The sequence below is a fragment of the Marmota monax genome, unplaced genomic scaffold (genome assembly GCF_021218885.2).
Source record: "Marmota monax isolate L192 unplaced genomic scaffold, Marmota_monax_Labrador192_F-V1.1 WCK01_AAM20220418_F8-fsc00215, whole genome shotgun sequence".
In the NCBI taxonomy this organism is placed as follows: Eukaryota; Metazoa; Chordata; class Mammalia; order Rodentia; family Sciuridae; genus Marmota; species Marmota monax.
In genome coordinates this window covers 2,820,594-2,834,148 of record NW_026695214.1, presented here as the reverse complement: position 1 = coordinate 2,834,148, position 13,555 = coordinate 2,820,594, and the positions used below count along the sequence as shown (strand labels likewise).

Genomic DNA, 13,555 nt, shown 5'->3' with positions numbered 1-13,555 from the left:
ATTAACCTTGTGAGGCTAGGGGCTAACATTCGAAACCACCATGACCCTTCGGAGAACAGGTGAAATCTACATACGGGACCAGACCCTGCAACGGGAAAATAATACCTTGTTCAATAATTCCCAGCCAGAGGTTAAGTCCCGCTCCTCTGGATCATACATATTTCACCGTTTTTTTTTTCTGGGGGGGGGGGCGCGGTACTGGAGACTGAACTCAGGGGCGCTTAACCACTGAGCCACATGCCCATTCTTTTTTATTTTGAGATAAAAAATAGCCTCGTTGAGGCTGGGGATGTGGCTCAAGCGGTAGCGCGCTCGCCTGGCATGCGTGCGGCCCGGGTTCGATCCTCAGCACCACATACAAACAAAGATGTTGTGTCTGCCGAAAACTAAAATAAATATTTAAAAAATTAAAAAAAAATAGCCTCGCTAAGTTCTGAGGCTGGCCTTGAACTTGCCGTCCTTCTGCCTCAGTCTCCCAAGCCCCTGACCGCCCAGCACCACCTAATGAACCTCAATAAAAATCCGACCTTAAGCGCTGGTGGGAGAACTCGCGCACACCTTCCAGCATGAACTTTCCGATAAAGCTCTCCCTTCTTGCTCTGCGACCGGACACGTCCTTGGATTCCCAGTGGAGGTGTTCTGCACCCGTACAGACCTCCTCGGACCCTGTACCGTGACGGAACTACCGCCCAACGCGGAGAAGCGCTCTTCTCGACTTCCAGCCTTCCTCGGACCTCCGCGTTCCGGTCCCCGGACGCGCGCAAACTCCCTCCTCGCAACCCAACAAGCCGCTCTAGCCCAGCCTCTCGTCTCTACCGCTTCGCAGTCAGCCAACGCTTCTTCTGATTGGCTCGGACGTGCGCCTTGCGCAATGACGTAACGACAGGCAGGGTTCTTATAAAGGCGCGACGCGGACCACAGAGTCCTCTCTCTGTTTCCGGGCACTGCGTGTAGGTAAGTTGTGCTCACGTTAGTTCGGACTTGGGTTATATGAACCGCGGGCCTCCCGAGCTTTAGTGACCACACAGAAGTTAGGGACGCGAATGTTTTGGGGGCGACAGGTTAGAAAAGCTTTGGGGGCAGGCCTAGCGAGATCGCTCCCGAGTGCCACGAGCTCTCGGCGGACGTGCGGACTGCGCAGGCCCCGCACGGAGTACTCAGAGTGTTCCCCTCCCGCGCAGGCGCAGACAGGCAAGCGGAGCCAACATGCCGGTGGCCCGGAGCTGGGTATGTCGCAAAACGTATGTGACCCCGCGGAGGCCCTTTGAGAAATCCCGCCTCGACCAAGAACTGAAGCTGATCGGTGAGTGGCAGGGTTTCGGCTTCCGAGGTCAGGGAGGGTAGCACGTGGGGAGGCCGCTCACGTGCGGACTGTGGGCGTCTGCTGCAGGAAGATGGGTGGTTCCTGGCGCTTGTGCGGAGCCTGGCGCTGCCAATCCAGGTTTTGTACTAGTCGGTCGTCCTGAGACTATCAACCCGCCCTTCCACCCTCCTGCAGGCGAGTATGGTCTCCGGAACAAACGTGAGGTCTGGAGGGTCAAATTTACTCTGGCCAAAATTCGCAAGGCTGCCCGGGAGCTGCTGACGCTGGACGAAAAAGACCCCCGACGTCTGTTTGAAGGTTTGTGCGTGGTCCTTCCAAAGGGGTGGGGTGCAGGACTGCCGAGATCTAGAATAATCTGGTTAGAGGTGTGACATAGAACAAGCGGAGTCAGTTTTTTATTTAGCGGTTTTTCTTTTTCCTTGGTGCGGGGGTTTCAAATCAGCCCTGAATGGTAAGTTTGCTTCACCACGCCCCGAGGGTTTTCCCGCCTTTCCTCACTTAGTGGTGGGTTTTGAGTATGTGTATGGTGCTGAGGATGGAGCCCAGGGCCTTGTACACTTCAGGCAAAGCGCTCTATAAATGAGCTACACTCCCCTTAATTTAGCTATTTATTTAATGGAGATGTGTATGAGAAAAGTATCCGGATCTTACCCTTGCCTTATAGTATGAATGTATGATATTTTCAATATGTCTAGAGCTGGTGATGGCAGTCCTGCTTGCACATCAGACGACCTATGTATTACACAGCAAAGCATTCTGCTCTTTATTGTGTCCTGTTTGCTGGTGGTGGGAAGGCCTTGACTGAAATTTCTGGAATGTCTGATGGCAGGAAAGTGGCTTGAAGGTTTACTTTGCTTCCTTTTTGCAGTAAGCTGGTTAAGACTATTTAAGTGACATTTAGTAAAGGCCTGAAGGGGGGGGTGATGTGGATATCTTCAGGAAAAGCAGTTCAGGCGATGACATAGGGTTTGCCACCTTTTATTTTTGGCAGTACTGCAGATTGAACCCAGGGTGCTCCATCACTGACCTGTATCCCCAGCCCTTTTTTATTTTCAGATTTGTGTTGCTGAGGCTGGCCTTGAACTGTTCATGCTGCTGAGTAGCTCACTGTGCTTGGCTCTCACACCGTGTTTACACCCTATTTTTGGCCTGAGCTTAGATAATGATGTAGGGGAAAACAAAATGTGATGGGAATCATGAGGCCTGGCTCTTTGGGCAACTAACTGGCTTTAGTTTTCGTATAGGGTTACTAATCAGATTTTCCTCCCTGTGTGTGATGGAGTTATACAGGAATAGAGAATGGTCCTACATGTCGTGGAGCTTGAGGAGGACAAAATCCGCATGCATGTCACTTATTTGACAAGGCTTGTGGGTGTTGAAGTCTTCATTCTTTCTGCTAGATAGTAGATCTCTTTGAAAGGCCCATGAAAGCTCTGGAATCCCCTCTGTCATGGGCGCTGACGACCAGATGGCAGTTTCTCCCATAGCTCCATGGGGAGCAGGCTACAGCTAGTTCTTGTTTTGTGGGTCACTTTTTGAACCCAGAGCTAAACACAAGGTCTGTGATTTGGTGTTCCTCATGTGGAAAGGGAGCTGCAGCTTCGAGAGGCTGCCTGGTTTTCAGGTAAATAGCACTTTCTAGTAAATACAGGTGTTGAGCCAGGAACTGCAGGCATCCTGTCCTCAGCTTCCTTGTCCAGCCTGCCCTGAGCCAGATGCAAAGGTGTGTGATTTAAGAGTGAAAAGAATTGTTCTTTGCAGTCCTAAGGATAGGTGCCGATACCAGCCCCTTAAGGATAGGCCAGAAGTGTGCTTGCCTCACCGCAGAGCTCTCTGGCCCTACAGAGCAGCTCTCCTCTGCATTGTTAGGGCCGTAGTAGCTTCATAGTACCAGCACTTTCTGGACAAGAACATAGGTACATGTGGGCACCTGCTCTCCTTGTTAAAACAGGTGACTGGGGTGGTTTTCAGTATTACCTCATGTTGGTTAAGTACAATTAACTCTGTATCAAGTTAGCCTTTGTCTTAACGTAGCACTGCCACAACATGGAACTTCAAGATGTGGACCCAGGATTTGATCCCTAGAAGTCTGAGGTCAGAACTCTTGAGTGAAAACTTACTCTGTCCCTCCAGGCAATGCCCTGCTGCGACGACTTGTCCGCATTGGGGTGCTGGACGAGGGCAAGATGAAGCTGGATTACATATTGGGCCTGAAGATTGAGGATTTCTTGGAGAGGCGCCTGCAGACCCAGGTCTTTAAGCTGGGCCTGGCCAAGTCCATCCACCACGCACGTGTGCTCATTCGCCAGCGCCACATCAGGTATGGCAACTGCTGAACCCCTGAATCTCCCTATTCCCTTTGATGGTTGCCCTCTCTAAGCCTGCTGTCCCTGTCTCCTGTGCAGCCATTGGAGCTGACAAAGGTGTGAGGGTATGGATTCACACCCTGCAAACATCTCGTGGGGGATCTGGGGACAACCTTGTTCCCTGTAGCCCCTGTCAGCGCAAGGGTCACTGCGGCTAAAGCCGTACACCTTGCGAAGGCCTCTGCCAGGCATGCAGGCAGCTGGACAGGTAACAGCTCTTGGTGCCCCTGGATGGTGAGGATTGGGTGCAACTGGGTGGGCTCAGTTCCGCTGGGCTCACTGGAGCCTGTTCCAGAGGTTTGGTGCAGATACCAGGACCGCAGGAGTCCATCAGCTGCCATCCTGCCAGCTGATGCAGAGACAGGGCAAAGTGGGATTGAGTTGAGGGCTAGGTGTAGTTCTCCTCCCTACCCCGTACCTAGGATTGAACCCAGGGCACTTAGCCACTAAGTGACATTCCCAGTCCTCTGGGTTTTGTTTTTTGTTTTTTTTTTTTTTTAATATTTTTAGTTCTAGTTGGACACAATACCTTTATTTAACTTATTTATTTTTATGTGATGCTGAGGATCAAACCCAGGGTCTCACACATGTGAGGCGAGCACTCTACCACTGAGCCACAGCCCCAGCCCTCCCCCTCTGGGGTCTTGTGTGGGTTTCTTGATTTCTCTCCTCTTCTGTGAAGTGAAGGATAAACTCACCCAAAGCATTGGTGTGGTGTCCCGATGGCCTAAAGCTGACCCAGTACAGGGGTCCAAAGCTGAGAAGTGCCCCCAGCACACACATGGGACAGCACAATCCCAGAGCAGAGTGGTGTTTTGGTTGGGGGACTGGTCCGCCCAGGCCCCTTGACCGCCTTTCTCCTTTCAGGGTCCGCAAGCAGGTGGTGAACATCCCGTCCTTCATTGTCCGCCTGGACTCCCAGAAGCACATTGACTTCTCCCTGCGGTCTCCATATGGGGGTGGCCGCCCAGGCCGCGTGAAGAGGAAGAATGCCAAGAAGGGCCAGGGTGGGGCCGGGGCTGGTGATGATGAGGAGGAGGATTAGGCCCTCCCCCTGGGCTGGAGGATTGTTTTCCAGGCAGGTAATAAAGCAGGATTAATACTTTGGAGTTGGTGTTTTATAAGTGTGTCCTTGCACCCTCCCTCTGCACATCCTTCTGTGGTGGGCAGAACTCAGCTGGGTCCCAGGCCAGGCTTCCTGGAGCTGGGGCGTGCAAGTGTTGTCAGGCTAGAAGATACCACCAGGTCCAGGCTAATCCTGGTGGGTCAGCTTGTGAGCACCTCCCAGGTGTGGTGGGTCTTGACCTCAGGGTGGGCTACAGGGTAGTGAGCAGAATGTGCATAGTCACTTTTATAATTGGGGGGGAGACCAAGTTGCTGAGTAAAGCCAGGCATGTGCAAATGGGGACAGGAAAGTCATTTGCAGGCAGAGAAGCAAGTGCAGGTCAGGGCTTGTCCCACTCAGCCTGGCCAAGAGCTGAACCCTAGAGAGCCTTCATCTGATCATGGAAAGATTGCTACAGGGTGGTTGGTGATGGGGAGGGTCCCCGTTTGTCTCAACATGTGGGTTTAATAAGTGGGAAGTGGCTGGTGACCTTTGGACAGGGGCATTTGAGGAACTGCCTGTAGAGTTTCTCCTACATTCATAGTCAGGTGACAGGCTTCCCTTTTCCTGCCTTGCAGAGAAGCTGTGTTGGGCTGGGAGGTGGGTCAAAGCCTGCAGCCACTTTGCATGCTGCAGTCTGGTCCTTTGGGGATTTCAGGGCCCAGCTCTGGTCCCTGGGTCAGTCCACTGTGAATCCTGCACAGAGTCCGACAGCACTGCAGCTTCTTGGGCTAGGTGGTTTTCCACTTGAGTGGCCGAGATGTAGAGGGTAACCAGGTCACTCAGGTATTCTAGCGCAGCTGAAGCTTCCTGGAAGCAGTTTATGCCTCTCCCAGGCTCTTGTCCATTTGGTCCTTATCCTGGCCAGGGTCCATTAGCTGAGTCTGACATGGCTCCCATGCCCCCAGGGTCCTGGCAGTCTGGAGTGTGAGGTCTGTCCTTTGTCAGTGGAGAGCCAGGGCAGCATACACACTGGTTTCATCTAGGGCCTGTCCTGACTCCTGGTGAGAGGCAGCAGAGGTCTGCTAGAGGGATGGGCTGCACAGCTGGGCGTAGGTCACATGTGGTGGGCTTCAGATGCAGTGGCCTGGAGTGGGGACAGTGGGAGCGAAGGTGTGCTTGGGGTGGGGCAGCCCGGGGCTTGGGCAGGAAGACTGGTCCTCCTCTCCAGCTTCTGCTCTTGGGTGGTGGGCTTGGGGTCTTGTGATGAAGGGAGGAGGGACACAGGCAGCTGGCGTGGGGGTGGTTGGACACCTGGTGCTTGCAGAGGTCAGGACTGGGAGTAGGAAATGGAGTGGACCTGTCCACTTAAGAGGAGCAACAGCCTCAGGTGCCCCAGCCAGGGATCAGGCTCCCTTGCCAGGGCAGATAGAGGAGCCTGGGGTGGGTAGGAGCCACCATCACCTCTTGTTGGGCCCAAGTCTGGTTTCCTACAACTATGGGACAGTGAAGTAGAACAAGCCAGAGACCAGGGCAGAGCTGACTGGGATGCCCTTGGGCCTCTGCAGGTCCAGGGTGTGGGGCTCAGGTCCCAGTGTCCCCTGCGTGGCTCCTCTGTGCAGGTCAGGCTCTTCAGCCACACCTTCATCCCTGCCAGCCTGGTGGGGTGCTCAGCTCCTCAGGGACCAGAAACACCAGCAGTGGGACCCTGAGGGGGTGCTGTGTCAACACCAGTGTGCTCTGGACGCTACAGGGAACTGGCGCTGGGGGAGGGGCCTGCTGGGTTTGATGTTTGAGCAGGGAGGATGTGGATGCCCCATGAGGACCACAGGAGACTGTCCAGCTGTCTGTCCTCAGGCTGTGTGTCTTAGCAGCATCTGGGGTGGGGGTGGGTGCACAGAGTGGGACGTTCATCTTTTCAAGATACCCTGAGATCTCACTCTACAAAGGCCCAGGGTGGTTCTGACTTGGCCAAGGCCACACAGTATCAGATTCGTCTTCTCTAAGCCTAGAACATTCCAACCAACACCCACCTCCCTAGTGCTTGCCAGCCCCATTGTCCCACCCGCAGCACAACCCTCTTACACAGGTTCTCCTCCTGGACCTCAGCAGCCACCCTATGGCTGCAGTGCATCCTACAGAGGAAACATTATAATACCCTCTATCTCCTTGTAGAATTCAAGACCAGGCAGTTGTAAAAATATGAGCCAGGCTCAGTGGCACAGGCCTGTCATCCCAGCTACTTGGGAGGCTGAAGCAGGAGGATTGCCAGTTCAAGGCCAGACTCAGCAACTCAGGGAAACCCTGTCTCAAAGTAAAAAGGGCTGGGGATGTAGCTCAGTGATAGAGCACCCCTGGATTCAATCCCTAGTACCACACAGAAAGCTAACTAAAATAGTGAAAGACCCACAACTGCACATGTTCTCATAGATCTGAAAAGGCCAAAGTCACTTTAAACATTTCCGTACGCACATTGTTTCTTTCTACATTTTCTCACTAGGACATTATGCAAAAGTGTTTCCAAGCTCACCTGTTCCCAGCAGGCAGGTTTCTCTGGGGCTGCTACACTGAGCCCACCCTTGCTGGGCCCACGGGGAGCCCGCTCCCACTCACCTGCCTTCCTCTGTTGGCTCTGCCAACAGCGTTGGAGAAGGAGGAGGAGCAACAGGAGGAAGGCCACTGAGACTCAGCAGAACCTGCAGGTGCCTTCCCTTCAGATCTTCCCAGTCCTGGACACGGGGACATTGTGAACCAGGAGCCACGCTGCTTACCTGAGCACCCACTGTGTGCCAGCCTGCTGGTCTTTCCACCTGTCACCTCCAGCCCTGTCACTCAGGCATCATGGCACTGCCACCCACTCCCCAGGCACAGATGAGGAAACTGAGGCTCAGGGAGGGGTCCCCTGCCCAGTCACCCAGCAGGAAGCAGCAGAGCGGGGCCTGAACTGGGGGAGTCTGACTCCCAGTCTCCTTCTCTCCACCAGAGCTCAGCCCTGAGCTGGAGGGATGGCCCTGAGCCCCTCCCCTGCTCAGTGTCACTGTCACTGCACAGAGGGGACAGAGCCCTGCAGATTCAGGTCCTGGAGGCTTCCCTGGAGGCCCCTCTCCCAGCAGGGCACAGCCAAGGTCAGCCCTGAGAGGCACTTGAAGGTCAGGGCCAGGCCTCTCCTCTGCCCTGGGAGAAACTGAGGCCCAGAGGGGAGGGGCTGGTCCCCATCAGCATCTCCAGAGGGGGCTGCTCCCCCCTCAGCTCAGCCCCTGCCCTGGACCCACCTCCCACCAGAGCCCCTCACTCACCACTCTGGGGTCCTGGGTCCGTGGGGCTGAGGGGCTGGTCCTCAGGGCCTCCTGGGGTGGGTGGGAGGTGAGGGCTGGGCTGCCTGCTCCCCACTTCAGCTGGCTGCTCCTCCCCAGGCTGGGCCCAGTGTCACCTCTGCCTGGACCTCCCCCTCATGCCTCCCAGCCCTGAGCCCCAGGGCCTGGGGTCCCCACCGGCTCCTGTGCCCCAGAGGGAGGTCTTGGCCCTCCTGGGTGGAAGCCTCTGCTGCTTCCTTCCTGCTTTGTCCCCCTGGTGAGGGCCCCCTGGGCCTGTGAGACTGGTGGGAAATGGGGAGGGCCTTTCTCTTCTGTCTGCCCTGAGTCTTGCCGGCCACCCTCTCCCCACCAAGTCCCTGGTGGGCTTCAGGGGTGAGGCTCTAAGGGGAGGATTGGAAGGGAGGCCCTGGAGGGAGCTGCCCCATCTTCTCACTGGGATATCCTGGGGACAGCCTGGAACTGGCCATGAGGACACAGAAAGAATGGAGACTCTCACCTGGTACCCCGAGCTCTAGGGGTTCCCTGGGCTGTGACAGCAGGTAGGGGGTGGCGCTGTGTGAGCCATAGCACCTGTAGGTGCCCCCGTGGACCAAGGTCACAGCATTCAGTGTGAAGCTGGCCGGAGATGACACAGGCCATGCTGGGGAGGAGCAGCTGACCCCTCCTTGCACAGGTGGAAGGTGTCAAGGCAGACCTCAGAAAGACACTGCAGGGTCACATTCTCCCCCTTTCCCTGAGCTGCACAGGAGGGACACCTTCCCTCCCAGCGCCACCAGGGGCCTGGGTCAGCTGAGGGGGAGGGGAGAACACATGAAAGTGGGCCCGGAGCCCACGCTGGGAAGGGGCTGCTCCTCCTTCTTACCTGTCACCACCAGCTGCAGGGGGTCACTCTGATTGGACCAGCTGCCTGAGATGAGGTAGGCACAGCTGTCCAGTCCTGCGGAGCCCAGGGGGAAGCTGGGCTTGTCTGGAGTCCCGGTGGGCCCAGGGGTTGTGGTCTGAAGAGGCCCCAGCTTTGAACAGACGGTAGGTGTCTGCCTGCCGAGACCCCTGACACCAGATGGTCACAGGGTTCCCTGCGGCCACCATGGGGCCAGGGGCAGCCCAGATGAGGGGTTTAGGGGTGGGTTCCTGAGAAGGAATCAGACCTGGGGTTCAGGGATGTCTCCCTGTCTGCCTGGTCAGCCCAAGGCCCCTTCCAGACTGGTCAGCACCCCAGGCCCATGGACTCCCCTTTCCTAAACCAATCGGAGGTTCATTAGGCTGAACCAGGAGGTCTGAGACTCACCTACCTTTGTCTTGGCCCACAGGCCAGGACACAGCCCTGGAAGAGCGTACCCTGTGAGACTGTCCCCATGTGAACCCAGGTGGCCTCAGGACCTCCCAGGGCACAGCGCGCCCCCTGCTCAAGAGTGACCGCACACCCTCCCTCTGCCTGCTCTGGTTCTCTGAGCTTGGGGCTCAGAGCTGGGCTGAGTGCCTTGCCTCCCCGAGAGTGCAGCCGCCCCCAGACCTGAGTCCCAAGGCTCTCAGGGACCAGCACCCAGGAAGGGTCATCTCTGTCCCCAGAGCTCATCCAGGCAGAGGAGGGCGGTGAGGGCGGGGGTCTTGGCTCTGCCTCCCATGGTCCTTGGGGCAGAGCCCTCGCCTGAGGTCCCTTGGCAGAGGGCATCTCTCAGCTCTGTGTTGCAACTGGAGTTTCCTCCCCAGCCGCTGCCCTGGAGGAAGCTGTCCTGCCCTGGGGCCGCTGCCCTGGAGGAAGCTGTCCTGCCCTGGGGCCGCTGCCCTGGAGGAAGCTGTCCTGCCCTGGGGCCGCTGCCCTGGAGGAAGCTGTCCTGCCCTGGGGCCGCTGCCCTGGAGGAAGCTGTCCTGCCCTGAGGCCTCACTGGGCTGTGCCTGGAGGACAGGGCTGAGGAGGCAGAGGCTCTGGGACCTTCAGGCCAGATGTGAGCCCAGTGGGCCCCTGTGCTCTGCTGCCTGGCCTGACTCAGCGATCTTGCCCCCGCCCAGGGAGTCTGCACAGGGTCAGAGAGGGCCAGACCTCGGGGCGCCGTCCAGTCAGACTCCAAGTCTAGACAAGGTGTGCCTGAGGCCAGGCACCTCCCTCTCCTGAGCTTCTGTGGGTGCAGACTGTCTTCCTGTGCTGGGCATCTAGGCCAATTGAGTGGTCACCACCCACAGGCAGGCCCCGGGGCCGGAGCCTGAGGGAGGCCAACCTAGTAGGTGACCAGCGTTTGTCTCCCCTTCTGATTGGTGTGGCATTGTCGGTCACCTTGTGATCTGGTTGCCTAGGTAACCAGAGATGGTAGCCCCGATCTTTAGGGTCCAGCAAATGTGTCTTGCCTTCCTGCAGCCCCAGGGGTCCAGCTACGCTCACCTGTTCCTTTGTGATATTACCCCCTTGCCCTGTTTGGGATAGAATGTTCCATGGAAACGCCCTTTGTGTGTCCCCTTCTCTTACTCTGCCCTTGGGTGTGGCCTTCCTAGATGGCAGTGAACCTGACAGCAGACATCCCAAAGCTAGACTCAGCCCCTTGAAACCTGACCCCTGGACTCATTTGAATGGCTTCTCCTCAATAAAAGGGGTCAGCATGCGCTTTCTCTCTCTCTCTCTCTCTCTCTCTCTGCGGACCCTTAAGGTCAGAGGAGCCGTCACAGGAGCCCAAAGAAAAAGGCATCTCTGTCTCTTGTGTGGTCATTTTGCACTGCCCAGTCCCCTGGGGTGACCCTGGGTGTTACTCGGCAGGAGCCGCCAGTGAGGCAGGTGGTCTTCCTGGACGCGAGAGCCAAGGTGGACGGTGTCGTGAGTGTGCTGTGTATTAACAAGGAAGACCCACGTCTGTGTCTCCACTGTGTCCCTTTTTATGGAGCAACAGTGAATTGGCAGGCGACACCTCCTTCAGCAGTGGCACTTCATGAACACTCGGGGTCCCCTGGTGTCACAGCCGGGCATTCACAGGTGCTTTGATTTTAATCTTAATTTCTGTTATCTGAACCCCAAGTCACACACTGAAGGGAGACAGAGGAGGCTGGACCCGAGGAACAGCGGGAAGCAGCTTACTGGCTGCAGCCAGGTTCAAGAGCATGGCTTTTTGCCTCCATCGAATCACGCCTTGGAACCCTGAGTTCAGAAAATTCTAGAACTTTATACCCAGTGTGTAAGGGGAGGAGCTCAGAGGCTCACAATCTGTAGAAACTCACAAGTTCATTTTCTGGGCACCCAGCTGAGGCCAAGGACACTCTCTGTCTGGGGAGGCGAGTCCCTCTCCCCTTTCTTCCCGCCGGCTGGCTCCCAGGACCTGACTCTCGTCCTCTGAGGTGCAGTGCAGAGGCCTCTGGGTCGACCCAGACCCAGGCTGGAGGCTGTGGGTCCCTCATCACACTCTGTCTCTGCAAACACTCCCTCCACCTGAAAACTGTCCTAGGAATTCTTGCTGACAGTCTAAGAGCAGGTCTGCTAGACAGAATTTATGAAGGTCTCTGGGGAAGCTTAGTTATGGCAGGGTCTTCTGGGTGGGGGGTCCCTGGCCTGCTTCAGTCTTCACACCACGACGTATCAATAGGTCACAGAGGAAGAAAGGGTCAGAGCGGCTGCAGGGTTGCACAGCAGAGATGGTGCAGAGTCAGGGTCGCTGGTCACTGGCGGAGGTCAGAGAAGGATTTTAAGGAGCCAGTCCCAGCGGGATGTCTGAGCAGAGGATCTGGACTGACTGCAGTTCCAGTCTCAGTGTGAGCTTGGTCATCTCTGTGTGGTCATCCCAGCAGAAGAAACCACACTGTGCGGAAGCCCTGTGGGGACAGGAAATGAGAGAGGTTCCTCTCTGTGGGGAGTTTCCTGGCAAGGCTCTTGATGAGTGACCAGATGATGGGGACAAGGTTCAGTTGTGGGTGGGGGGGTGTCCCCCTTTTGGGGCCTCGAGTGAGGGGTCCTGTCTGGTGAGGTTGAAAAGTTCCCATGTCTGGTGTTCCTGATATGGTTCGCATGTCCGTGTGTCCAGGTGCTGCTTGACTTGGGTGTCCCTGATAAGGTGGCACTTACAGGTGACTGGCCAGCGTGTGCCTTCAGGGTGCCAGGCAGATGGTGGCTGTTTACTTGTACAGCGAGGAGTGGAGTCATCCGACCTGGCACCTGTACTCGTGGCAAACTAGTGCTTTACACATGGAGGGACTTGGGTGGTCATTCAGAGCAGGGCAGGCCTGCCGCCCACCAGAAGGCAGACACCACAACCACCTGGACATTTGATAAGCAGCGACAGTTTTGGCAAGCGGCAGGTGAGGAGGCCGGCGGAGCAGTGGGAGGCCAGCTTGAGCTGCTCTGCGAACCGCGTGCACTGGGGGCCCCGGGTGAGGGTCTCGGGTCCAGTGTATCTTGAAGGGTATGGCCCTCAGGACGAAGGGCTCAGGCAGAGTCTAAGCAGGAGCAGGAGGAACAAGGCTCTGTTTCTGGGAGGCACCACCACGCCCAGGAGTGTGGGGGGGCTCCATGTGGGGACCACAGCGATAGCCAACATGGCCCACCTGGACCGGGCTCTGTAGGCCTGCCACCGACGACACAGACAGGTTGACCACGCAGAGGAAGGAGAGGAGCTACTGTCGCCCTGGTGGCCGGGCCTTTGGAAAGGACCCTCGGGGCTCAGGTTGGCTCAGGCGTGTGTGATTCACGGCTGTGTGACTGGGCGGTCACGTGTCGGGGCTTGACCAGAGGAGGGGGACTGTCGTGTGGAGCAGTTGAGAGCATCTCTGGCCTGAGCATCAACAGCCTTGAGTGCCAGGGGGGTGTGCAAGGTGGGGCCGGGCCAGGACCAGAGCCTGGAGGGGGCCAGGAGAGGCTGGTGTGCTGGCGTGGACAGGGCGTCTGGAGCCTTCTCCAGGGCCTGGGCTGGGCTGCGGCCAGGGGACGTGGGTAGGAAGACTCCGGGCAGCACTGTCTAGAGTCAACCTCTGCAGGGAGACAAAGCCCCAGGCTGAGGTGGCTCCCCTCTGTGGGTGGGTGGCAGGAGCAGCCGTAGGTGTCCCAGGACGATGACCCCAGGAGAGGAGGCTTGGGGACCCTCAGAGGCAGGTCTGACTGCCCCCTGGCCCGGTGAGTGGCTCTGATCCTCCATGCGCTCTGCTGTCTTCCCTGAGTGTCTCAAGTCCCTTCCCTCCTGGGGTCATCTCGCCCTCTGCAGCCCCCTCCTCCCCTGGGCAGAACCGCCGTCTTATACCTTGAGTCCCCAGGCGCTGGTTAATTGGCCACCAGGCGCAGCCAATTGGCCACTGAAGACGTGATGAGGTTGTGACATTTCCTGGGGGCCTTGAGCGGGAACTTCCCCTCACCAGCCTCCTTTTCCCGCTTGTTCCCAAGGGCTGTGACCTCTGCTCTCTGTTTGCCATGAGGGACTGGGCGACTGGGGCATGGCTCTGTCTCCAGTGGACCATGGACGGGAGGCACTGGGATGGTGACAGTGACGACGGGAGCCCTGCTCCACACCCATCCCTGCTGCTAACCCGGAGAGGTGCAGGA

General features: G+C 57.1%; 2 protein-coding genes across 2 annotated transcripts; one reads left to right on the top strand and one right to left on the bottom strand.

Annotated features, from left to right (window-relative positions):
* The first annotated feature begins 806 nt into the window (after nucleotides 1-806).
* Rps9 (ribosomal protein S9) lies at nucleotides 807-4,799 on the top strand. The gene is made up of 5 exons (XM_046430846.2): nucleotides 807-954; nucleotides 1,182-1,303; nucleotides 1,499-1,621; nucleotides 3,458-3,644; nucleotides 4,558-4,799. The coding sequence occupies exons 2-5, from the start codon at nucleotides 1,207-1,209 to the stop codon at nucleotides 4,733-4,735; spliced, it is 585 nt and encodes a 194-aa protein (XP_046286802.1). The 5' UTR covers nucleotides 807-954; nucleotides 1,182-1,206; the 3' UTR covers nucleotides 4,736-4,799.
* A 3,840-nt stretch (nucleotides 4,800-8,639) lies between these two features.
* Nucleotides 8,640-12,166, bottom strand: LOC131423696 (leukocyte immunoglobulin-like receptor subfamily A member 1). The gene is made up of 3 exons (XM_058574720.1): nucleotides 12,089-12,166; nucleotides 8,991-9,180; nucleotides 8,640-8,838 (listed from the first exon to the last, which is right to left on the bottom strand). Exons 1-3 carry the CDS (start codon nucleotides 12,164-12,166, stop codon nucleotides 8,654-8,656), a joined length of 453 nt encoding a protein of 150 aa, XP_058430703.1. The 3' UTR covers nucleotides 8,640-8,653.
* Nucleotides 12,167-13,555: the final 1,389 nt, after the last annotated feature.